Source organism: Oncorhynchus gorbuscha, linkage group LG10, assembly GCF_021184085.1.
Source record: "Oncorhynchus gorbuscha isolate QuinsamMale2020 ecotype Even-year linkage group LG10, OgorEven_v1.0, whole genome shotgun sequence".
In the NCBI taxonomy this organism is placed as follows: Eukaryota; Metazoa; Chordata; class Actinopteri; order Salmoniformes; family Salmonidae; genus Oncorhynchus; species Oncorhynchus gorbuscha.
The window spans coordinates 3,047,013-3,073,018 of NC_060182.1; the positions used below are offsets into that span (position 1 = coordinate 3,047,013).

General features: G+C 50.3%; 1 protein-coding gene across 1 annotated transcript in view; it reads right to left on the reverse strand.

Moving 5' to 3' along the window:
• Positions 1 to 26,006, reverse strand: part of LOC124045390 — a 103,325-nt gene that overhangs the window by 68,156 nt on the left and 9,163 nt on the right. Inside the window, exon 2 of the mRNA XM_046364686.1 lies at positions 4,324 to 4,350. Coding sequence (XP_046220642.1) covers positions 4,324 to 4,350 — 27 coding nt within the window. The remainder of the gene's footprint in view (positions 1 to 4,323; positions 4,351 to 26,006) is intronic.

Here is a 26,006-nt window from a genome sequence, read left to right on the forward strand (position 1 = left end):
AAAACAGAAACAAGCTAACGCAGAGACAAGCTAAAACAGAGACAAGCTAAAACAGAGACAAGCTAACGCAGAGACGAGGCTAACGCAGAGACAAGCTAAAACAGAGACAAGCTAAAACAGAGACAAGCTAACGCAGAGACAAGCTAACGCAGAGACGGCTAACGCAGAGACAAGCTAAAACAGAGACAAGCTAAAACAGAGACAAGCTAACGCAGAGACAAGCTAACGCAGAGACAAGCTAAAACAGAGACAAGCTAGAGCAGAGACGAGCTAAAACAGAGACAAGCTAAAACAGAGACAAGTTAAAACAGAGACGAGCTAACGCAGAGACAAGCTAAAACAGAGACAAGCTAACGCAGAGACAAACGAAATAACAGAGACAAGCTAACGCAGAGACATAACTAACACAGAGACAAGCTAACGCAGAGACAAGTTACTGCAGAGACAAGCTAAAACAGAGACAAGCTAACGCAGAGACATAACATGGGGGCTAAAACAGAGACAAGCTAACGTTCCATCAGTAGACAAAGCGAAAACAGAGACAAGTTAACACAGAGACAAGCTAACGTTCCAGAGACAAGCTAAAACAGAGACAAGCTAACGCAGAGACGAGCTAACATAACATAGAGACAAGCTAACGCAAAGACAAGCTAAAACAGAGACAAGCTAACGCAGGACGAGCTAACGCAGAGACAAGCTAAAACAGAGACAAGCTAAAACAGAGACAAGCTAAAACAGAGACAAGCTAATGCAGAACGAGCTAACATGGGGTTCCATCTAATGCAGAGAGAGCTAACAGTAGACAAGCTAAAACAGAGACAAGCTAAAACAGAGACAAGCTAACGCAGAGACAAGCTAACATAACAGGGACAAGCTAAAACAGAGACAAGCTAAAACAGAGACAAGCTAAAACAGAGACAAGCTAAAACAGAGACAAGCTAACGCAGAAACGAGCTAAAACAGAGACAAGCTAACACAGAGACAAGCTAAAACAGAGACAAGCTAAAACAGAGACGAGCTAGAGCAGAGATGAGCTAAAACAGAGACAAGCTAACGCAGAGACGAGCTAAAACAGAGACAAGCTAACGCATGAGACAAGCTAACGCAAAGACAAGCTAAAACAGAGACAAGCTAACGCAGTATAGACGAGCTAACGCAGAGACAAGCTAAAACAGAGACAAGCTAAAACAGAGACAAGCTAAAACAGAGACAAGGTTAACGTATATTCAAGACGAACCCATAGCTAACATGGGGGTTCCATCAGAGACAATAACTAAAACAGAGACAAGCTAAAACAGAGACAAGCTAACGCAGAGACAAGCTAACTGAACCCATAAGGGACAAGCTAAAACAGAGACAAGCTAAAACAGAGACAAGCTAACGCAGAGACTGAACCTATAGCTAACGTTCCAGAGACAAGCTAAAACAGAGACAAGCTAAAACAGAAACAAGTTCCATCTAACGCATGGGGGAGACAAGCTAACATGGGGGTTCCATCAGAGACAAGCTAAAAACAGAGACAAGCTAATGCAGAGACAATTAACCAGAGACATAAAGCTAAAACAGAGACAAGCTAATGCAGAGACAAGCTAACGCAGTATATTCAAGCTAACCCAGAGACAAGCTAACACAGAGACAATCTAAAACAGAGACAAGCTAAAACAGAGACGAGCTAGAGCAGAGATGAGCTAAAACAGAGACAAGCTAACGCAGAGACGAGCTAAAACAGAGACAAGCTAACATAGGGACAAGCTAAAACAGAGACAAGCTAAAACAGAGACAAGCTAGAGCAGAGATGAGCTAAATCAGAGACAAGCTAACGCAGAGACGAGCTAAAACAGAGACGAGCTAACGGAGACGAGCTAACACGCAGAGACAAGCTAACGCAAAGACAAGCTAAAACAGAGACAAGCTAACGCATGAGTTGCCGAGGCTCCATGCAGAGACAAGCTAAAACAGAGACAAGCTAAAACAGAGACAAGCTAAAACAGAGACAAGCTAACGCAGAGACAAGCTAACGCAGAGACAAGCTAAAACAGAGACAAGCTAAAACAGAGACAAGCTAACGCAGAGACAAGCTAAACAGGGACAAGCTAAAACAGAGACAAGCTAAAACAGAGACAAGCTAACGCAGAGCTAAAACAGAGACAAGCTAACGCAGAGACAAGCTAAAACAGAGACAAGCTAAAACAGAAACAAGCTAATGCAGAGACAAGCTAAAACAGAGACAAGCTAAAACAGAGACAAGCTAACGCAGAGACGAGCTAACGCAGAGACAAGCTAAAACAGAGACAAGCTAACGCAGAGACAAGCTAACGCAGAGACGAGCTAACGCAGAGACAAGCTAACGCAGAGACGAGCTAACGCAGAGACAAGCTAAAGCAGAGACAAGCTAAAACAGAGACAAGCTAAAACAGAGACGAGCTAACGCAGAGACGAGCTAACGCAGAGACAAGCTAAAACAGAGACAAGCTAAAACAGAGACAAGCTAACGCAGAGACAAGCTAACGCAGGGACAAGCTAAAACAGAGACAAGCTAAAACAGAGACAAGCTAACGCAGAGACGAGCTAACGCAGAGACAAGCTAAAACAGAGACAAGCTAAAACAGAAACAAGCTAACGCAGAGACAAGCTAAAACAGAGACAAGCTAAAACAGAGACAAGCTAACGCAGAGACGAGCTAACGCAGAGACAAGCTAAAACAGAGACAAGCTAAAACAGAGACAAGCTAACGCAGAGACAAGCTAACGCAGAGACGAGCTAACGCAGAGACAAGCTAAAACAGAGACAAGCTAAAACAGAGACAAGCTAGAGCAGAGACGAGCTAAAACAGAGACAAGCTAAAACAGAGACAAGTTAAAACAGAGACGAGCTAACGCAGAGACGAACTAACGCAGAGACAAGCTAAAACAGAGACAAGCTAACGCAGAGACAAACGAACGCAGAGACAAGCTAACGCAGAGACGAACTAACACAGAGACAAGCTAACGCAGAGACAAGCTACTGCAGAGACAAGCTAAAACAGAGACAAGCTAACGCAGAGACAAGCTAAAACAGAGACAAGTTAACACAGAGACAAGCTAACGCAGAGACAAGCTAAAACAGAGACAAGCTAGCTAGCAGAACACCACCAACTCAAGTAGGCTATATTAAAGTTTTATATTCCAGAGATTCCCAGGTGATCCACAGGTATGTCTCAGTGATGAAGGTAGCCCTTCCTATTGTGTTGCCAGGTGATCCACAGGTATGTCTCAGTGATGAAGGTAGCCCTTCCTATTGTGTTGCCAGGTGATCCACAGGTATGTCTCAGTGATGAAGGTAGCCCTTCCTATTGTGTTGCCAGGTGATCCACAGGTATGTCTCAGTGATGAAGGTAGCCCTTCCTATTGTGTTGCCAGGTGATCCACAGGTATGTCTCAGTGATGAAGGTAGCCCTTCCTATTGTGTTGCCAGGTGATCCACAGGTATGTCTCAGTGATGAAGGTAGCCCTTCCTATTGTGTTGCCAGGTGATCCACAGGTATGTCTCAGTGATGAAGGTAGCCCTTCCTATTGTGTTGCCAGGTGATCCACAGGTATGTCTCAGTGATGAAGGTAGCCCTTCCTATTGTGTTGCCAGGTGATCCACAGGTATGTCTCAGTGATGAAGGTAGCCCTTCCTATTGTGTTGCCAGGTGATCCACAGGTATGTCTCAGTGATGAAGGTAGCCCTTCCTATTGTGTTGCCAGGTGATCCACAGGTATGTCTCAGTGATGAAGGTAGCCCTTCCTATTGTGTTGCCAGGTGATCCACAGGTATGTCTCAGTGATGAAGGTAGCCCTTCCTATTGTGTTGCCAGGTGATCCACAGGTATGTCTCAGTGATGAAGGTAGAGCCCTTCCTATTGTGTTGCCAGGTGATCCACAGGTATGTCTCAGTGATGAAGGTAGCCCTTCCTATTGTGTTGCCAGGTGATCCACAGGTATGTCTCAGTGATGAAGGTAGCCCTTCCTATTGTGTTGCCAGGTGATCCACAGGTATGTCTCAGTGATGAAGGTAGCCCTTCCTATTGTGTTGCCAGGTGATCCACAGGTATGTCTCAGTGATGAAGGTAGCCCTTCCTATTGTGTTGCCAGGTGATCCACAGGTATGTCTCAGTGATGAAGGTAGCCCTTCCTATTGTGTTGCCAGGTGATCCACAGGTATGTCTCAGTGATGAAGGTAGCCCTTCCTATTGTGTTGCCTTCTCTCACTGGACTACATCAATGCTTCATGACAATGGGGAGGGAATAAAGAAGTTTTTGAAAAACCCAAACATTTGTGAAAGATGAAACGTTTACCGACCTGTCTTTGTTGAAGTGTCCGTCTGACCTAAAGAGCGAGAGAGAGTGACAGAGAGAGAAAGAGAGAGAGACAGGGAGAGAGATCCAGAGTAGAGAGAGAGAGAGAGAGAGAGAGAGAGAGAGAGAGAGAGAGAGAGACAGGGGAGTGAAAAGAGACATACAGGGAGAGAGAGAGAGACAGAGAGAGAGTGAGAGAGAGAGAGAGAGAGAGAGAGACAGGGGAGTGAAAGAGACATACAGGGAGAGAGAGAGAGACAGAGAGAGAGTGAGAGAGAGGGAGAGAGAGAGAGAGAGAGAGAGAGAGAGAGAGAGAGAGAGAGAGAGAGAGAGAGAGAGAGAGAGAGAGAGTGAGACAGAGAGAGAGAGAAGGTGAGACATGGACAGAAAAGACAGAGACCGTGTGTTAGTAACACTTAACAATGTATTTCATATATAATTACATAAATACACATATCCATCATGAGTGAAGATGATGATGTATCAATGTTCAGAACCTGCATCCGTAGTCACTCGTTCTATTGAAAGACCCCAGGCATCAATTAACTGTTACTAATATCTTCAGTACTTTACTGTACATTCAGTTGTAGATATATCTGCTTTACTGTAGCATTGTAACAAAAAGGTTGATGTCCCAAACGGCACACTATCCCCAATATAGTGCACTACATTAGACCAGAGCCCTATGGAACCCTATTCCTTATATAGAGCACTACTTTTGGCCAGAGTCCTATGGGGAAAAGGGTGGTATGTGGATGCAACCCAACTCTACCAGCCTTGATTAGAAGCCTCTAGGGTTGGATGGTGTCCAGATTATCATGCCATCATATCGTTCCTGTACCATACCGGGGTATATGGTATTACCGGCAGTGCACACAAGGGCAGCTTTTCTTTTATCCAAATGTTTAAAAAAAATGTTTTACGCAACAAAATTAATTTAGGCAGTAGGGATCTTGTAGGGATCCAGTAGGGATTGAACATCTCTGCTGTAACCAAGAAGCTTGATCTTGACATTATCTTTATTTAACATGACATCACAATACCCCATCATGACATCACAATACCCCATCATGACATCACAATACCCCATCATGACATTAAAAACAATTATTTTACCAGGCAAGTCAGTTAAGAACAAACTCTTATTTTCAATGACGGCCTGGGAACGGTGGGTTAACTGCCTGTTCAGGGGCAGAATGACAGATTTGTACCTTGTCACCTCGGGGATTTGAACTTGCAACCTTTCGCTCTAATTACTAGGCTACCTGCCTCCTCTACACTCTAACCACTAGACTACCTGCCTCCTCTACACTCTAACCACTAGGCTACCTGCCACCTCTACACTCCTAACCACTAGGCTACCTGCCACCTCTACACTCTAACCACTAGGCTACCTGCCACCTCTACACTCTAACCACTAGGCTACCTGCCACCTCTACACTCTAACCACAAGGCTACCTACCACCTCTACACTCTAACCACTAGACTATCTGCCACCTCTACACTCTAACCACTAGGCTACCTGCCACCTCTACACTCTAACCACTAGGCTACCCTGCCACCTCTACACTCTAACCACTAGGCTACCTGCCTCCTCTACACTCTAACCACTAGGCTACCCTGCCACCTCTACACTCTAACCACTAGGCTACCTACCACCTCTACACTCTAACCACTAGGCTACCCTGCCACCTCTACACTCTAACCACTAGGCTACCTGCCTCCTCTACACTCTAACCACTAGGCTACCCTGCCACCTCTACACTCTAACCACTAGGCTACCTGCCACCTCTACACTCTAACCACTAGACTACCTGCCACCTCTACACTCTAACCACTAGACTACCTGCCACCTCTACACTCTAACCACTAGGCTACCTGCCTCCTCTACACTCTAACCACTAGGCTACCTGCCACCTCTACACTCTAACCACTAGACTACCTGCCACCTCTACACTCTAACCACTAGACTACCCTGCCTCCTCTACACTCTAACCACTAGACTACCTGCCTCCTCTACACTCTAACCACTAGGCTACCCTGCCTCCTCTACACTCTAACCACTAGGCTACCTGCCTCCTCTACACTCTAACCACTAGGCTACCCTGCCTCCTCTACACTCTAACCACTAGACTACCTGCCACCTCTACACTCTAACCACTAGACTACCCTGCCTCCTCTACACTCTAACCACTAGGCTACCCTGCCTCCTCTACACTCTAACCACTAGACTACCTGCCACCTCTACACTCTAACCACTAGGCTACCTGCCACCTCTACACTCTAACCACTAGGCTACCCTGCCTCCTCTACACTCTAACCACTAGACTACCTGCCACCTCTACACTCTAACCACTAGACTACCTGCCACCTCTACACTCTAACCACTAGGCTACCTGCCACCTCTACACTCTAACCACTAGGCTACCTGCCACCTCTACACTCTAACCACTAGGCTACCTGCCTCCTCTACACTCTAACCACTAGGCTACCTGCCTCCTCTACACTCTAACCACTAGGCTACCCTGCCTCCTCTACACTCTAACCACTAGGCTACCTGCCACCTCTACACTCTAACCACTAGGCTACCTGCCACCTCTACACTCTAACCACTAGGCTACCTGCCACCTCTACACTCTAACCACTAGGCTACCCTGCCGCCCCTACACTCTAACCACTAGGCTACCCTGCCACCTCTACACTCTAACCACTAGACTACCTGCCACCTCTACACTCTAACCACTAGGCTACCTGCCTCCTCTACACTCTAACCACTAGACTACCTGCCACCTCTACACTCTAACCACTAGACTACCCTGCCACCTCTACACTCTAACCACTAGGCTACCTGCCACCTCTACACTCTAACCACTAGGCTCCTGCCCACTCTACACTCTAACCACTAGGCTACCTGCCACCTCTACACTCTAACCACTAGGCTACCCTGCCTCCTCTACACTCTAACCACTAGACTACCCTGCCACCTCTACACTCTAACCACTAGGCTACCTGCCACCTCTACACTCTAACCACTAGGCTACCTGCCACCTCTACACTCTAACCACTAGGCTACCTGCCACCTCTACACTCTAACCACTAGGCTACCTGCCTCCTCTACACTCTAACCACTAGGCTACCTGCCTCCTCTACACTCTAACCACTAGGCTACCTGCCACCTCTACACTCTAACCACTAGGCTACCTGCCACCTCTACACTCTAACCACTAGGCTACCTGCCACCTCTACACTCTAACCACTAGGCTACCCTGCCGCCCCTACACTCTAACCACTAGGCTACCCTGCCGCCTCTACACTCTAACCACTAGACTACCTGCCACCTCTACACTCTAACCACTAGGCTACCTGCCTCCTCTACACTCTAACCACTAGACTACCTGCCACCTCTACACTCTAACCACTAGACTACCCTGCCACCTCTACACTCTAACCACTAGGCTACCTGCCACCTCTACACTCTAACCACTAGGCTACCTGCCACCTCTACACTCTAACCACTAGGCTACCTGCCACCTCTACACTCTTCAACCACTAGGCTACCCTGCCTCCTCTACACTCTAACCACTAGGCTACCTGCCTCCTGCCACCTCTACACTCTAACCACTAGGCTACCTGCCACCTCTACACTCTAACCACTAGGCTACCTGCCACCTCTACACTCTAACCACTAGGCTACCCTGCCCCCTCTACACTCTAACCACTAGGCTACCCTGCCACCTCTACACTCTAACCACTAGGCTACCCTGCCTCCTCTACACTCTAACCACTAGGCTACCTGCCACCTCTACACTCTAACCACTAGGCTACCTGCCGCCTCTACACTCTAACCACTAGGCTACCCTGCCACCTCTACACTCTAACCACTAGGCTACCTGCCTCCTCTACACTCTAACCACTAGGCTACCCTGCCACCTCTACACTCTAACCACTAGGCTACCTGCCACCTCTACACTCTAACCACTAGGCTACCCTGCCTCCTCTACACTCTAACCACTAGGCTACCTGCCACCTCTACACTCTAACCACTAGGCTACCCTGCCGCCTCTACACTCTAACCACTAGGCTACCTGCCACATCTACACTCTAACCACTAGGCTACCTGCCACCTCTACACTCTAACCACTAGGCTACCCTGCCTCCTCTACACTCTAACCACTAGGCTACCCTGCCACCTCTACACTCTAACCACTAGGCTACCCTGCCACCTCTACACTCTAACCACTAGGCTACCCTGCCTCCTCTACACTCTAACCACTAGACTACCTGCCTCCTCTACACTCTAACCACTAGACTACCTGCCTCCTCTACACTCTAACCACTAGGCTACCTGTCACCTCTACACTCTAACCACTAGGCTACCTGCCACCTCTACACTCTAACCACTAGGCTACCCTGCCTCCTCTACACTCTAACCACTAGGCTACCTGCCACCTCTACACTCTAACCACTAGGCTACCCTGCCACCTCTACACTCTAACCACTAGGCTACCCTGCCACCTCTACACTCTAACCACTAGGCTACCCTGCCTCCTCTACACTCTAACCACTAGACTACCTGCCTCCTCTACACTCTAACCACTAGGCTACCTACCACCTCTACACTCTAACCACTAGGCTACCCTGCCACCTCTACATTCTAACCACTAGGCTACCTGCCACCTCTACACTCTAACCACTAGGCTACCTGCCACCTCTACACTCTAACCACTAGCTACCTGCCACCTCTACACTCTAACCACTAGGCTACCTGCCACCTCTACACTCTAACCACTAGGCTACCTGCCACCTCTACACTCTAACCACTAGACTACCCTGCCACCTCTACACTCTAACCACTAGGCTACCCTGCCTCCTCTACACTCTAACCACTAGGCTACCCTGCCTCCTCTACACTCTAACCACTAGACTACCTGCCACCTCTACACTCTAACCACTAGGCTACCTGCCTCCTCTACACTCTAACCACTAGACTACCTGCCACCTCTACACTCTAACCACTAGGCTACCTGCCTCCTCTACACTCTAACCACTAGACTACCTGCCACCTCTACACTCTAACCACTAGGCTACCTGCCTCCTCTACACTCTAACCACTAGGCTACCTGCCTCCTCTACACTCTAACCACTAGACTACCTGCCACCTCTACACTCTAACCACTAGGCTACCTGTCACCTCTACACTCTAACCACTAGGCTACCTGCCTCCCACCTCTACACTCTAACCACTAGGCTACCTGTCACCTCTACACTCTAACCACTAGGCTACCTGCCACCTCTACACTCTAACCACTAGGCTACCTGCCACCTCTACACTCTAACCACTAGGCTACCCTGCCTCCTCTACACTCTAACCACTAGGCTACCCTGCCACCTCTACACTCTAACCACTAGGCTACCTGTCACCTCTACACTCTAACCACTAGCTACCTGCCACCTCTACACTCTAACCACTAGGCTACCTGCCACCTCTACACTCTAACCACTAGGCTACCCTGCCTCCTCTACACTCTAACCACTAGGCTACCCTGCCACCTCTACACTCTAACCACTAGGCTACCCTGCCACCTCTACACTCTAACCACTAGGCTACCCTGCCTCCTCTACACTCTAACCACTAGACTACCCTGCCTCCTCTACACTCTAACCACTAGACTACCTGCCTCCTCTACACTCTAACCACTAGGCTACCCCTCTACACTCTAACCACTAGGCTACCTGCCACCTCTACACTCTAACCACTAGGCTACCCTGCCTCCTCTACACTCTAACCACTAGGCTACCCTGCCACCTCTACACTCTAACCACTAGGCTACCCTGCCTCCTCTACACTCTAACCACTAGGCTACCTGCCACCTCTACACTCTAACCACTAGGACTACCTGCCACCTCTACACTCTAACCACTAGGCTACCCTGCCTCCTCTACACTCTAACCACTAGGCTACCCTGCCACCTCTACACTCTAACCACTAGGCTACCCTGCCACCTCTACACTCTAACCACTAGGCTACCCTGCCTCCTCTACACTCTAACCACTAGACTACCTGCCTCCTCTACACTCTAACCACTAGGCTACCTACCACCTCTACACTCTAACCACTAGGCTACCCTGCCACCTCTACATTCTAACCACTAGGCTACCTGCCACCTCTACACTCTAACCACTAGGCTACCTGCCACCTCTACACTCTAACCACTAGGCTACCTGCCACCTCTACACTCTAACCACTAGGCTACCTGCCACCTCTACACTCTAACCACTAGGCTACCTGCCGCCCCTACACTCTAACCACTAGACTACCCTGCCGCCTCTACACTCTAACCACTAGACTACCTGCCACCTCCACACTCTAACCACTAGACTACCTGCCACCTCTACACTCTAACCACTAGGCTACCCTGCCACCTCTACACTCTAACCACTAGGCTACCTGCCACCTCTACACTCTAACCACTAGGCTACCTGCCGCCCCTACACTCTAACCACTAGACTACCTGCCACCTCCACACTCTAACCACTAGACTACCTGCCACCTCTACACTCTAACCACTAGGCTACCCTGCCACCTCTACACTCTAACCACTAGGCTACCTGCCACCCCTACACTCTAACCACTAGGCTACCTGCCACCTCTACACTCTAACCACTAGACTACCTGCCACCTCTACACTCTAACCACTAGACTACCCTGCCCCCTCTACACTCTAACCACTAGGCTACCCTGCCACCTCTACACTCTAACCACTAGGCTACCCTGCCGCCCCTACACTCTAACCACTAGGCTACCCTGCCACCTCTACACTCTAACCACTAGACTACCCTGCCCCCTCTACACTCTAACCACTAGCTACCTGCCACCTCTACACTCTAACCACTAGGCTCCCTGCCGCCCCTACACTCTCTAACCACTAGGCTACCCTGCCCCCTCTACACTCTAACCACTAGGCTACCCTGCCTCCTCTACACTCTAACCACTAGGCTACCCTGCCTCCTCTACACTCTAACCACTAGGCTACCTGCCACCTCTACACTCTAACCACTAGGCTACCCTGCCACCTCTAACCACTAGACTACCCTGCCACCTCTACACTCTAACCACTAGGCTACCCTGTGTCTGCACTCTAACCACTAGACTACCTGCCACCTCTACACTCTAACCACTAGACTACCCTGCCCCCTCTACACTCTAACCACTAGGCTACCCTGCCACCTCTACACTCTAACCACTAGGCTACCCTGCCACCTCTACACTCTAACCACTAGGCTACCCTGCCTCCTCTACACTCTAACCACTAGGCTACCCTGCCTCCTCTACACTCTAACCACTAGGCTACCTGCCTCCTCTACACTCTAACCACTAGGCTACCCTGCCTCCTCTACACTCTAACCACTAGGCTACCTGCCACCTCTACACTCTAACCACTAGGCTACCCTGCCACCTCTAACCACTAGACTACCCTGCCACCTCTACACTCTAACCACTAGGCTACCTGCCACCTCTACACTCTAACCACTAGGCTACCCTGCCACCTCTAACCACTAGACTACCCTGCCACCTCTACACTCTAACCACTAGGCTACCCTGCCACCTCTACACTCTAACCACTAGGCTACCTGCCTCCTCTAACCACTAGACTACCCTGCCACCTCTACACTCTAACCACTAGGCTACCCTGCCTCCTCTACACTCTAACCACTAGACTACCCTGCCTCCTCTACACTCTAACCACTAGGCTACCTACCACCTCTACACTCTAACCACTAGGCTACCCTGCCACCTCTACACTCTAACCACTAGGCTACCTGCCACCTCTACACTCTAACCACTAGACTACCCTGCCGCCCCTACACTCTAACCACTAGGCTACCCTGCCACCTCTACACTCTAACCACTAGACTACCTACCTCCTCTACACTCTAACCACTAGACTACCCTGCCACCTCTACACTCTAACCACTAGACTACCTACCTCCTCTACACTCTAACCACTAGGCTACCCTGCCACCTCTACACTCTAACCACTAGACTACCTACCTCCTCTACACTCTAACCACTAGACTACCCTGCCACCTCTACACTCTAACCACTAGACTACCTACCTCCTCTACACTCTAACCACTAGACTACCCTGCCTCCTCTACACTCTAACCACTAGACTACCCTGCCACCTCTACACTCTAACCACTAGGCTACCTGCCTCCTCTACACTCTAACCACTAGACTACCCTGCCTCCTCTACACTCTAACCACTAGACTACCCTGCCTCCTCTACACTCTAACCACTAGACTACCCTGCCACCTCTACACTCTAACCACTAGGCTACCTGCCTCCTCTACACTCTAACCACTAGACTACCCTGCCACCTCTACACTCTAACCACTAGGCTACCCCTGCCACCCTACACTCTAACCACTAGACTACCTGCCTCCTCTACACTCTAACCACTAGACTACCCTACCACCTCTACACTCTAACCACTAGACTACCCTGCCACCTCTACACTCTAACCACTAGACTACCCTGCCACCTCTACACTCTAACCACTAGGCTACCCTACCTCCTCTACACTCTAACCACTAGGCTACCTACCACCTCTACACTCTAACCACTAGACTACCCTGCCTCCTCTACACTCTAACCACTAGACTACCTGCCACCTCTACACTCTAACCACTAGGCTACCTGCCACCTCTACACTCTAACCACTAGACTACCTGCCTCCTCTACACTCTAACCACTAGGCTACCTGCCACCTCTACACTCTAACCACTAGGCTACCTGCCTCCTCTACACTCTAACCACTAGACTACCCTGCCTCCTCTACACTCTAACCACTAGGCTACCTGCCACCTCTACACTCTAACCACTAGGCTACCTACCTCCTCTACACTCTAACCACTAGGCTACCCTGCCTCCTCTACACTCTAACCACTAGACTACCTACCTCCTCTACATTCTAACCACTAGACTACCCTGCCACCTCTACACTCTAACCACTAGGCTACCCTGCCACCTCTACACTCTAACCACTAGACTACCTGCCACCTCTACACTCTAACCACTAGACTACCTGCCACCTCTACACTCTAACCACTACCCTGCCGCCTCTACACTCTAACCACTAGACTACCTGCCACCTCTACACTCTAACCACTAGACTACCTGCCACCTCTACACTCTAACCACTAGACTACCCTACCTCCTCTACACTCTAACCACTAGGCTACCCTGCCACCTCTACACTCTAACCACTAGGCTACCCTGCCACCTCTACACTCTAACCACTACACTGCCGCCTCTACACTCTAACCACTAGGCTACCTGCCACCTCTACACTCTAACCACTAGACTACCTGCCACCTCTACACTCTAACCACTAGACTACCTGCCGCCTCTACACTCTAACCACTAGACTACCTGCCACCTCTACACTCTAACCACTAGACTACCTGCCACCTCTACACTCTAACCACTAGACTACCTACCTCCTCTACACTCTAACCACTAGGCTACCCTGCCACCTCTACACTCTAACCACTACTACCCTGCCGCCTCTACACTCTAACCACTAGGCTACCTGCCACCTCTACACTCTAACCACTAGACTACCTGCCACCTCTACACTCTAACCACTAGGCTACCTGCCACCTCTACACTCTAACCACTAGACTACCCTGCCTCCTCTACACTCTAACCACTAGACTACCTGCCTCCTCTACACTCTAACCACTAGACTACCCTGCCTCCTCTACACTCTAACCACTAGACTACCTACCACCTCTACACTCTAACCACTAGACTACCCTGCCTCCTCTACACTCTAACCACTAGGCTACCCTACCTCCTCTACACTCTAACCACTAGACTACCCTGCCACCTCTACACTCTAACCACTAGGCTACCCTGCCACCTCTACACTCTAACCACTAGGCTACCTACCTCCTCTACACTCTAACCACTAGACTACCCTGCCACCTCTACACTCTAACCACTAGGCTACCCTGCCACCTCTACACTCTAACCACTAGGCTACCCTGCCACCTCTACACTCTAACCACTAGGCTACCCTGCCACCTCTACACTCTAACCACTAGGCTACCCTGCCACCTCTACACTCTAACCACTAGGCTACCCTGCCTCCTCTACACTCTAACCACTAGGCTACCCTGCCTCCTCTACACTCTAACCACTACCCTGCCGCCCCTACACTCTAACCACTAGGGTACCTACCTCCTCTACACTCTAACCACTACCCTGCCACCTCTACACTCTAACCACTAGGGTACCTACCTCCTCTACACTCTAACCACTACCCTGCCGCCCCTACACTCTAACCACTAGGCTACCTGCCACCTCTACACTCTAACCACTAGGCTACCTGCCACCTCTACACTCTAACCACTAGGCTACCTGCCTCCTCTACACTCTAACCACTACCCTGCCGCCCCTACACTCTAACCACTAGGCTACCTGCCACCTCTACACTCTAACCACTAGGCTACCTGCCACCTCTACACTCTAACCACTAGGGTACCTACCTCCTCTACACTCTAACCACTACCCTGCCACCTCTACACTCTAACCACTAGGCTACCTGCCACCTCTACACTCTAACCACTAGGCTACCTGCCACCTCTACACTCTAACCACTAGGCTACCTGCCACCTCTACACTCTAACCACTAGGCTACCCTGCCACCTCTACACTCTAACCACTAGGCTACCTGCCACCTCTACACTCTAACCACTAGGCTACCTGCCACCTCTACACTCTAACCACTAGGCTACCTGCCACCTCTACACTCTAACCACTAGGCTACCTGCCACCTCTACACTCTAACCACTAGACTACCTGCCTCCTCTACACTCTAACCACTAGACTACCCTGCCACCTCTACACTCTAACCACTAGACTACCCTGCCTCCTCTACACTCTAACCACTACCTACCCTGCCACCTCTACACTCTAACCACTAGGCTACCTGCCACCTCTACACTCTAACCACTAGGCTACCTGCCACCTCTACACTCTAACCACTAGGGTACCTACCTCCTCTACACTCTAACCACTACCCTGCCGCCCCTACACTCTAACCACTAGGCTACCTGCCACCTCTACACTCTAACCACTAGGGTACCTACCTCCTCTACACTCTAACCACTAGGCTACCCTGCCGCCCCTACACTCTAACCACTAGGCTACCCTGCCCCCTCTACACTCTAACCACTAGGCTACCCTGCCACCTCTACACTCTAACCACTAGACTACCCTGCCTCCTCTACACTCTAACCACTAGGCTACCCTGCCTCCTCTACACTCTAACCACTAGGCTACCCTGCCTCCTCTACACTCTAACCACTAGGCTACCCTGCCTCCTCTACACTCTAACCACTAGGCTACCTGCCACCTCTACACTCTAACCACTAGGCTACCCTGCCTCCTCCACCTCTAACCACTAGACTACCCTGCCACCTCTACACTCTAACCACTAGGCTACCTGCCACCTCTACACTCTAACCACTAGGCTACCCTGCCACCTCTACCTCTAACCACTAGACTACCCTGCCACCTCTACACTCTAACCACTAGGCTACCCTGCCACCTCTACACTCTAACCACTAGGCTACCTGCCACCTCTACACTCTAACCACTAGACTACCCTGCCACCTCTACACTCTAACCACTAGGCTACCCTGCCTCCTCTACACTCTAACCACTAGACTACCCTGCCTCCTCTACACTCTAACCACTAGGCTACCTGCCACCTCTACACTCTAACCACTAGACTACCCTGCCGCCTCTACACTCTAACCACTAGGCTACCTGCCACCTCTACACTCTAACCACTAGACTACCCTGCCGCCCCTACACTCTAACCACTAGGCTACCCTGCCTCCTCTACACTCTAACCACTAGGCTACCTGCCTCCTCTACACTCTAACCACTAGACTACCCTGCCACCTCTACACTCTAACCACTAGACTACCTGCCTCCTCTACACTCTAACCACTAGGCTACCCTGCCACCTCTACACTCTAACCACTAGACTACCTGCCTCCTCTACACTCTAACCACTAGACTACCCTGCCACCTCTACACTCTAACCACTAGGCTACCTACCTCCTCTACACTCTAACCACTAGACTACCCTGCCTCCTCTACACTCTAACCACTAGACTACCCTGCCACCTCTACACTCTAACCACTAGGCTACCCTGCCTCCTCTACACTCTAACCACTAGACTACCCTGCCTCCTCTACACTCTAACCACTAGACTACCCTGCCTCCTCTACACTCTAACCACTAGACTACCCTGCCACCTCTACACTCTAACCACTAGGCTACCCTGCCTCCTCTACACTCTAACCACTAGACTACCCTGCCACCTCTACACTCTAACCACTAGGCTACCTGCCACCTCTACACTCTAACCACTAGACTACCTGCCTCCTCTACACTCTAACCACTAGACTACCCTACCACCTCTACACTCTAACCACTAGACTACCCTGCCACCTCTACACTCTAACCACTAGACTACCCTGCCACCTCTACACTCTAACCACTAGGCTACCCTGCCTCCTCTACACTCTAACCACTAGGCTACCTGCCACCTCTACACTCTAACCACTAGACTACCCTGCCTCCTCTACACTCTAACCACTAGACTACCTGCCACCTCTACACTCTAACCACTAGGCTACCTGCCACCTCTACACTCTAACCACTAGACTACCCTGCCTCCTCTACACTCTAACCACTAGGCTACCTGCCACCTCTACACTCTAACCACTAGGCTACCTGCCTCCTCTACACTCTAACCACTAGACTACCCTGCCTCCTCTACACTCTAACCACTAGGCTACCCTGCCACCTCTACACTCTAACCACTAGGCTACCTGCCACCTCTACACTCTAACCACTAGGCTACCCTGCCTCCTCTACACTCTAACCACTAGACTACCTGCCTCCTCTACACTCTAACCACTAGACTACCCTGCCACCTCTACACTCTAACCACTAGGCTACCCTGCCACCTCTACACTCTAACCACTAGACTACCTGCCACCTCTACACTCTAACCACTAGACTACCTGCCACCTCTACACTCTAACCACTACCCTGCCGCCTCTACACTCTAACCACTAGACTACCTGCCACCTCTACACTCTAACCACTAGACTACCTGCCACCTCTACACTCTAACCACTAGGCTACCCTGCCTCCTCTACACTCTAACCACTAGGCTACCCTGCCACCTCTACACTCTAACCACTAGGCTACCCTGCCACCTCTACACTCTAACCACTAGACTACCCTGCCGCCTCTACACTCTAACCACTAGGCTACCTGCCACCTCTACACTCTAACCACTAGACTACCTGCCACCTCTACACTCTAACCACTAGGCTACCCTGCCCACCTCTACACTCTAACCACTAGACTACCTGCCACCTCTACACTCTAACCACTAGACTACCTGCCACCTCTACACTCTAACCACTAGACTACCTGCCTCCTCCACACTCTAACCACTAGGCTACCCTGCCACCTCTACACTCTAACCACTAGACTACCCTGCCTCCTCTACACTCTAACCACTAGGCTACCTGCCACCTCTACACTCTAACCACTAGACTACCTGCCACCTCTACACTCTAACCACTAGGCTACCTGCCACCTCTACACTCTAACCACTAGACTACCCTGCCTCCTCTACACTCTAACCACTAGGCTACCCTGCCACCTCTACACTCTAACCACTAGACTACCCTGCCTCCTCTACACTCTAACCACTAGACTACCTGCCACCTCTACACTCTAACCACTAGACTACCTGCCTCCTCCACACTCTAACCACTAGGCTACCCTGCCTCCTCTACACTCTAACCACTAGACTACCCTGCCACCCCTACACTCTAACCACTAGGCTACCCTGCCTCCTCTACACTCTAACCACTAGGCTACCTGCCTCCTCTACACTCTAACCACTAGACTACCCTGCCACCTCTACACTCTAACCACTAGCTACCCTGCCACCTCTACACTCTAACCACTAGGCTACCCTGCCACCTACACTCTAACCACTAGCTACCCTGCCACCTCTACACTCTAACCACTAGGCTACCCTGCCACCTCTACACTCTAACCACTAGGCTACCTGCCACCTCTACACTCTAACCACTAGGCTACCCTGCCACCTCTACACTCTAACCACTAGGCTACCCTGCCTCCTCTACACTCTAACCACTACCCTGCCACCTCTACTCTAACCACTAGGCTACCCTGCCTCCTCTACACTCTAACCACTAGACTACCCTGCCACCTCTACACTCTAACCACTAGGCTACCCTGCCTCCTCTACACTCTAACCACTAGACTACCCTGCCACCTCTACACTCTAACCACTAGGCTACCTGCCACCTCTACACTCTAACCACTAGACTACCTGCCACCTCTACACTCTAACCACTAGGCTACCTGCCTCCTCTACACTCTAACCACACTACCCTGCCACCTCTACACTCTAACCACTAGGCTACCCTACCACCTCTACACTCTAACCACTAGGCTACCTGCCTCCTCTACACTCTAACCACTAGACTACCCTGCCTCCTCTACACTCTAACCACTAGGCTACCCTGCCACCTCTACACTCTAACCACTAGACTACCCTGCCTCCTCTACACTCTAACCACTAGACTACCCTGCCACCTCTACACTCTAACCACTAGACTACCTGCCTCCTCTACACTCTAACCACTAGACTACCCTGCCTCCTCTACACTCTAACCACTAGACTACCCTGCCACCCCTACACTCTAACCACTAGGCTACCCTGCCTCCTCTACACTCTAACCACTAGGCTACCTGCCACCTCTACACTCTAACCACTAGACTACCTGCCACCTCTACACTCTAACCACTAGACTACCTGCCGCCTCTACACTCTAACCACTAGACTACCTGCCACCTCTACACTCTAACCACTAGACTACCTGCCACCTCTACACTCTAACCACTAGACTACCTGCCTCCTCTACACTCTAACCACTAGGCTACCCTGCCACCTCTACACTCTAACCACTAGACTACCCTGCCGCCTCTACACTCTAACCACTAGGCTACCTGCCACCTCTACACTCTAACCACTAGACTACCTGCCACCTCTACACTCTAACCACTAGACTACCTGCCACCTCTACACTCTAACCACTAGACTACCTGCCTCCTCTACACTCTAACCACTAGACTACCTGCCTCCTCTACACTCTAACCACTAGACTACCCTGCCACCTCTACACTCTAACCACTAGACTACCTGCCACCTCTACACTCTAACCACTAGACTACCCTGCCACCTCTACACTCTAACCACTAGGCTACCCTGCCTCCTCTACACTCTAACCACTAGACTACCCTGCCACCCCTACACTCTAACCACTAGGCTACCCTGCCTCCTCTACACTCTAACCACTAGGCTACCTGCCTCCTCTACACTCTAACCACTAGACTACCTGCCACCTCTACACTCTAACCACTAGGCTACCCTGCCACCTCTACACTCTAACCACTAGGCTACCCTGCCACCTCTACACTCTAACCACTAGGCTACCCTGCCACCTCTACACTCTAACCACTAGGCTACCCTGCCACCTCTACACTCTAACCACTAGGCTACCCTGCCACCTCTACACTCTAACCACTAGGCTACCCTGCCTCCTCTACACTCTAACCACTAGACTACCCTGCCACCTCTACACTCTAACCACTAGACTACCTGCCACGCCTACACTCTAACCACTAGACTACCCTGCCACCTCTACACTCTAACCACTAGACTACCTGCCTCCTCTACACTCTAACCACTACCCTGCCACCTCTACACTCTAACCACTAGACTACCTGCCACCTCTACACTCTAACCACTAGGCTACCTGCCACCTCTACACTCTAACCACTAGCTACCTGCCTCCTCTACACTCTAACCACTAGACTACCTGCCGCCTCTACACTCTAACCACTAGGCTACCTGCCACCTCTACACTCTAACCACTAGGCTACCTGCCTCCTCTACACTCTAACCACTAGGCTACCCTGCCTCCCTCTACACTCTAACCACTAGGCTACCTGCCACCTCTACACTCTAACCACTAGACCCTGCCACCTCTACACTCTAACCACTAGACTACCCTGCCACCTCTACACTCTAACCACTAGACTACCTGCCTCCTCTACACTCTAACCACTAGGCTACCCTGCCTCCTCTACACTCTAACCACTACTACCCTGCCACCTCTACACTCTAACCACACTACCCTGCCACCTCTACACTCTAACCACTAGGCTACCCTGCCTCCTCTACACTCTAACCACTAGGCTACCCTGCCCTCCTCTACACTCTAACCACTAGGCTACCTGCCTCCTCTACACTCTAACCACTAGACTACCTGCCACCTCTACACTCTAACCACTAGACTACCTGCCACCTCTACACTCTAACCACTAGACTACCTGCCACCTCTACACTCTAACCACTAGGCTACCCTGCCACCTCTACACTCTAACCACTAGACTACCCTGCCTCCTCTACACTCTAACCACTAGGCTACCCTGCCACCTCTACACTCTAACCACTAGGCTACCTGCCTCCTCTACACTCTAACCACTAGGCTACCCTGCCACCTCTACACTCTAACCACTAGACTACCTGCCTCCTCTACACTCTAACCACTACCCTGCCTCCTCTACACTCTAACCACTAGACTACCTGCCTCCTCTACACTCTAACCACTACCCTGCCACCTCTACACTCTAACCACTACCCTACCTCCTCTACACTCTAACCACTAGGCTACCTACCTCCTCTACACTCTAACCACTACTACCTGCCACCTCTACACTCTAACCACTAGGCTACCTGCCTCCTCTACACTCTAACCACTAGGCTACCTGCCTCCTCTACACTCTAACCACTACTACCCTGCCACCTCTACACTCTAACCACACTACCCTGCCTCCTCTACACTCTAACCACTAGGCTACCTGCCTCCTCTACACTCTAACCACTAGACTACCTGCCACCTCTACACTCTAACCACTAGACTACCTGCCACCTCTACACTCTAACCACTAGACTACCTGCCACCTCTACACTCTAACCACTAGACTACCTGCCACCTCTACACTCTAACCACTAGGCTACCCTGCCACCTCTACACTCTAACCACTAGGCTACCCTGCCACCTCTACACTCTAACCACTACCCTGCCACCTCTACACTCTAACCACTAGGCTACCTGCCACCTCTACACTCTAACCACTAGACTACCTGCCACCTCTACACTCTAACCACTAGGCTACCCTGCCACCTCTACACTCTAACCACTAGACTACCCTGCCTCCTCTACACTCTAACCACTAGACTACCTGCCACCTCTACACTCTAACCACTAGACTACCCTGCCTCCTCTACACTCTAACCACTAGACTACCTGCCACCTCTACACTCTAACCACTAGACTACCTGCCTCCTCCACACTCTAACCACTAGGCTACCCTGCCTCCTCTACACTCTAACCACTAGACTACCTGCCACCTCTACACTCTAACCACTAGGCTACCCTGCCACCTCTACACTCTAACCACTAGGCTACCTACCTCCTCTACACTCTAACCACTAGACTACCCTGCCACCTCTACACTCTAACCACTAGGCTACCCTGCCTCCTCTACACTCTAACCACTAGGCTACCCTGCCACCTCTACACTCTAACCACTAGGCTACCCTGCCACCTCTACACTCTAACCACTAGGCTACCCTGCCACCTCTACACTCTAACCACTAGGCTACCCTGCCTCCTCTACACTCTAACCACTAGGCTACCCTGCCTCCTCTACACTCTAACCACTACCCTGCCGCCCCTACACTCTAACCACTAGGGTACCTACCTCCTCTACACTCTAACCACTACCCTGCCACCTCTACACTCTAACCACTAGGGTACCTACCTCCTCTACACTCTAACCACTAACCTGCCACCTCTACACTCTAACCACTAGGCTACCTGCCACCTCTACACTCTAACCACTAGGCTACCTGCCACCTCTACACTCTAACCACTAGGGTACCTACCTCCTCTACACTCTAACCACTACCCTGCCACCTCTACACTCTAACCACTAGGCTACCTGCCACCTCTACACTCTAACCACTAGGCTACCTGCCACCTCTACACTCTAACCACTAGGTACCTGCCACCTCTACACTCTAACCACTAGGCTACCCTGCCGCCTCTACACTCTAACCACTACCCTGCCACCTCTACACTCTAACCACTACCCTGCCACCTCTACACTCTAACCACTAGGGTACCTACCTCCTCTACACTCTAACCACTAGGCTACCTACCTCCTCTACACTCTAACCACTACCCTGCCACCTCTACACTCTAACCACTAGACCCTGCCACCTCTACACTCTAACCACTAGGCTACCTACCTCCTCTACACTCTAACCACTACCCTGCCACCTCTACACTCTAACCACTAGGCTACCTGCCACCTCTACACTCTAACCACTAGACTACCTGCCACCTCTACACTCTAACCACTAGGCTACCTGCCACCTCTACACTCTAACCACTAGACTACCTGCCACCTCTACACTCTAACCACTAGGCTACCTGCCACCTCTACACTCTAACCACTACCCTGCCACCTCTACACTCTAACCACTAGGGTACCTGCCACCTCTACACTCTAACCACTAGACTACCTACCACCTCTACACTCTAACCACTACCCTGCCACCTCTACACTCTAACCACTAGGTACCTACCTCCTCTACACTCTAACCACTACCCTGCCACCTCTACACTCTAACCACTAGGTACCTACCTCCTCTACACTCTAACCACTACCCTGCCTCCTCTACACTCTAACCACTACCCTGCCACCTCTACACTCTAACCACTAGGTACCTACCTCCTCTACACTCTAACCCACTACCCTGCCGCCTCTACACTCTAACCACTACCCTGCCACCTCTACACTCTAACCACTACCCTGCCACCTCTACACTCTAACCACTACCCTGCCACCTCTACACTCTAACCACTACCCTGCCACCTCTACACTCTAACCACTACCCTGCCACCTCTACACTCTAACCACTACCCTGCCACCTCTACACTCTAACCACTACCCTGCCACCTCTACACTCTAACCACTACCCTGCCACCTCTACACTCTAACCACTAGGTACCTGCCACCTCTACACTCTAACCACTACCCTGCCACCTCTACACTCTAACCACTACCCTGCCACCTCTACACTCTAACCACTACCCTGCCACCTCTACACTCTAACCACTAGACTACCTGCCACCTCTACACTCTAACCACTAGGTACCTACCTCCTCTACACTCTAACCACTACCCTACCTCCTCTACACTCTAACCACTAGGGTACCTACCTCCTCTACACTCTAACCACTAGGGTACCTGCCACCTCTACACTCTAACCACTAGACTACCTGCCTCCTCTACACTCTAACCACTAGGCTACCTACCACCTCTACACTCTAACCACTAGACTACCTGCCACCTCTACACTCTAACCACTAGGCTACCTACCTCCTCTACACTCTAACCACTAGACTACCCTGCCACCTCTACACTCTAACCACTAGGGTACCTACCTCCTCTACACTCTAACCACTACCCTGCCACCTCTACACTCTAACCACTACCCTGCCTCCTCTACACTCTAACCACTAGGGTACCTACCTCCTCTACACTCTAACCACTAGACTACCTGCCACCTCTACACTCTAACCACTAGACTACCTGCCGCCTCTACACTCTAACCACTAGACTACCTGCCACCTCTACACTCTAACCACTAGACTACCTGCCACCTCTACACTCTAACCACTAGGCCCCTACACTCTAACCACTAGGCTACCTACCTCCTCTACACTCTAACCACTACACCCAATGCAGTTTTAAGAAAAATAAGTGTTAAGAAAGTATTTACAAAAATAAACTGAAGTAAAAAATAAATAACACATTTAAATTAAAAACAAGAAAATAGTCATCTGAAACATCTGGTGCTCTCATGCATGCTTCAGTGTTGCTTGCCTTGAAGCTTGCATAGATGTCATTTTGCTTATCTGTCAGGCTCGTGTCACTGGGCAGGCCACTGCTATGCTTCCCTTTGTAGTCCGAAATAGACCCACTACATCCGACAAGCGTGTAGTGGGATTCAAGTCCTGTATTGACACTTGCCTGTTTGATGGTTCCTCGGAGGGCAAAGCGGGATTTCTTATAAGCTTCCGGGTTAGAGTCCTTGAAAGCGGCAGCTCGACCCTTTAGCTCAGTGCGGATGTTGCCTGTAATCCATGGCTTCTGGTTTGGGGTATGTACGTACGGTCACTGTGGGGACAACGTCATCGATGCACTCATTGATAAAGCCAGTGACTGATGTGGTTTTACTCCTCAATGCCATCGGAAGAATCCTGGAACATGTTCAAGTCTGTGATAGAAAAACAGTCCTGTAGTTTAGCATCTGCTTCATCTGGACATTTTTTTTTATTGATCATGTCACGCTTCCTGCTTTAATTTTTGCAGTGCCGCTTCTGGATGAGCGGTTTCCTGTTTGGCCTTATTCAACTTGTTGAGTGCGGTCTTAGTTCCAGCAGTAGCGAGTGCACAGCGTAGCCTTTCTCTTCTACCAAACCCAAACCAAACCAGAGCAACCAAATGATTATAGATGACGTCCCAAACAGAGCCCAGTAGCAGAGTGCACAGCGTAGCCTTTCTCTTCTACCAAACACAAACCAAACCAGAGCAACCAAATGATTATAGATGACGTCCCACACCCAGTAGCGAGTGCACAGCGTGGCCTTTCTCTTCTACCAAACCCAAACCAAACCAATCAGTTGGTTATTTGATGAAATGAAGCTTCGGCCATCATTGATCACTTGCTTCTAACAAAGTGATACAGGCATCGGCACACTGCTTAGCGATTTCTACTCACGTCTCGGAGCTCCGACATCAAACATAACAACAGAGCCTCTGAGGCATGCTTTTGGAGTTTATAACAATGTGTTTCTGCAGATACATTACAAATCACTGCAGACAGACAGAGAGAGACAGAGGCTCATTAACTATGCTCTAACAAACATCATGGTTTACACACACACACACAGTGTTCTCCAACAGTATTACCAACCCCCCTGTTATTGTAACGGTGAGAGGTTAGAAACAAGAAATGGTGGGGACAGCGCATCTATCTGGTCCATGCTGAATTCTTCAGTTCTTAAAACAAACAAAAAATCCCTAATTTTTAATCTGTCCGGGTAACAATGTATTTGAACACTCATTTCATGATCTGACATAATGGTAGCCTAACTTTAGGGCTTTGAATGAAGATTTGCAAACTTTTTCTAGGTCGATTTGTAAGCATTTAGAAGAAAGAGCCATTTTAGAGCAAAATGAATCAGCTCTTTTAGGTGAACAGAGCAAAATGAGCCGGCTCACCGAAAAGACTCGGAATGACCATGAGAGAGAGAGAGAGAGAGAGCAAGAGAGGGGAGAAAGAGAGAGAGAGAGAGAGAGAGAGAGAGAGAGAGAAAGAGAGAGAGAGAGGGAGAGAGAGAG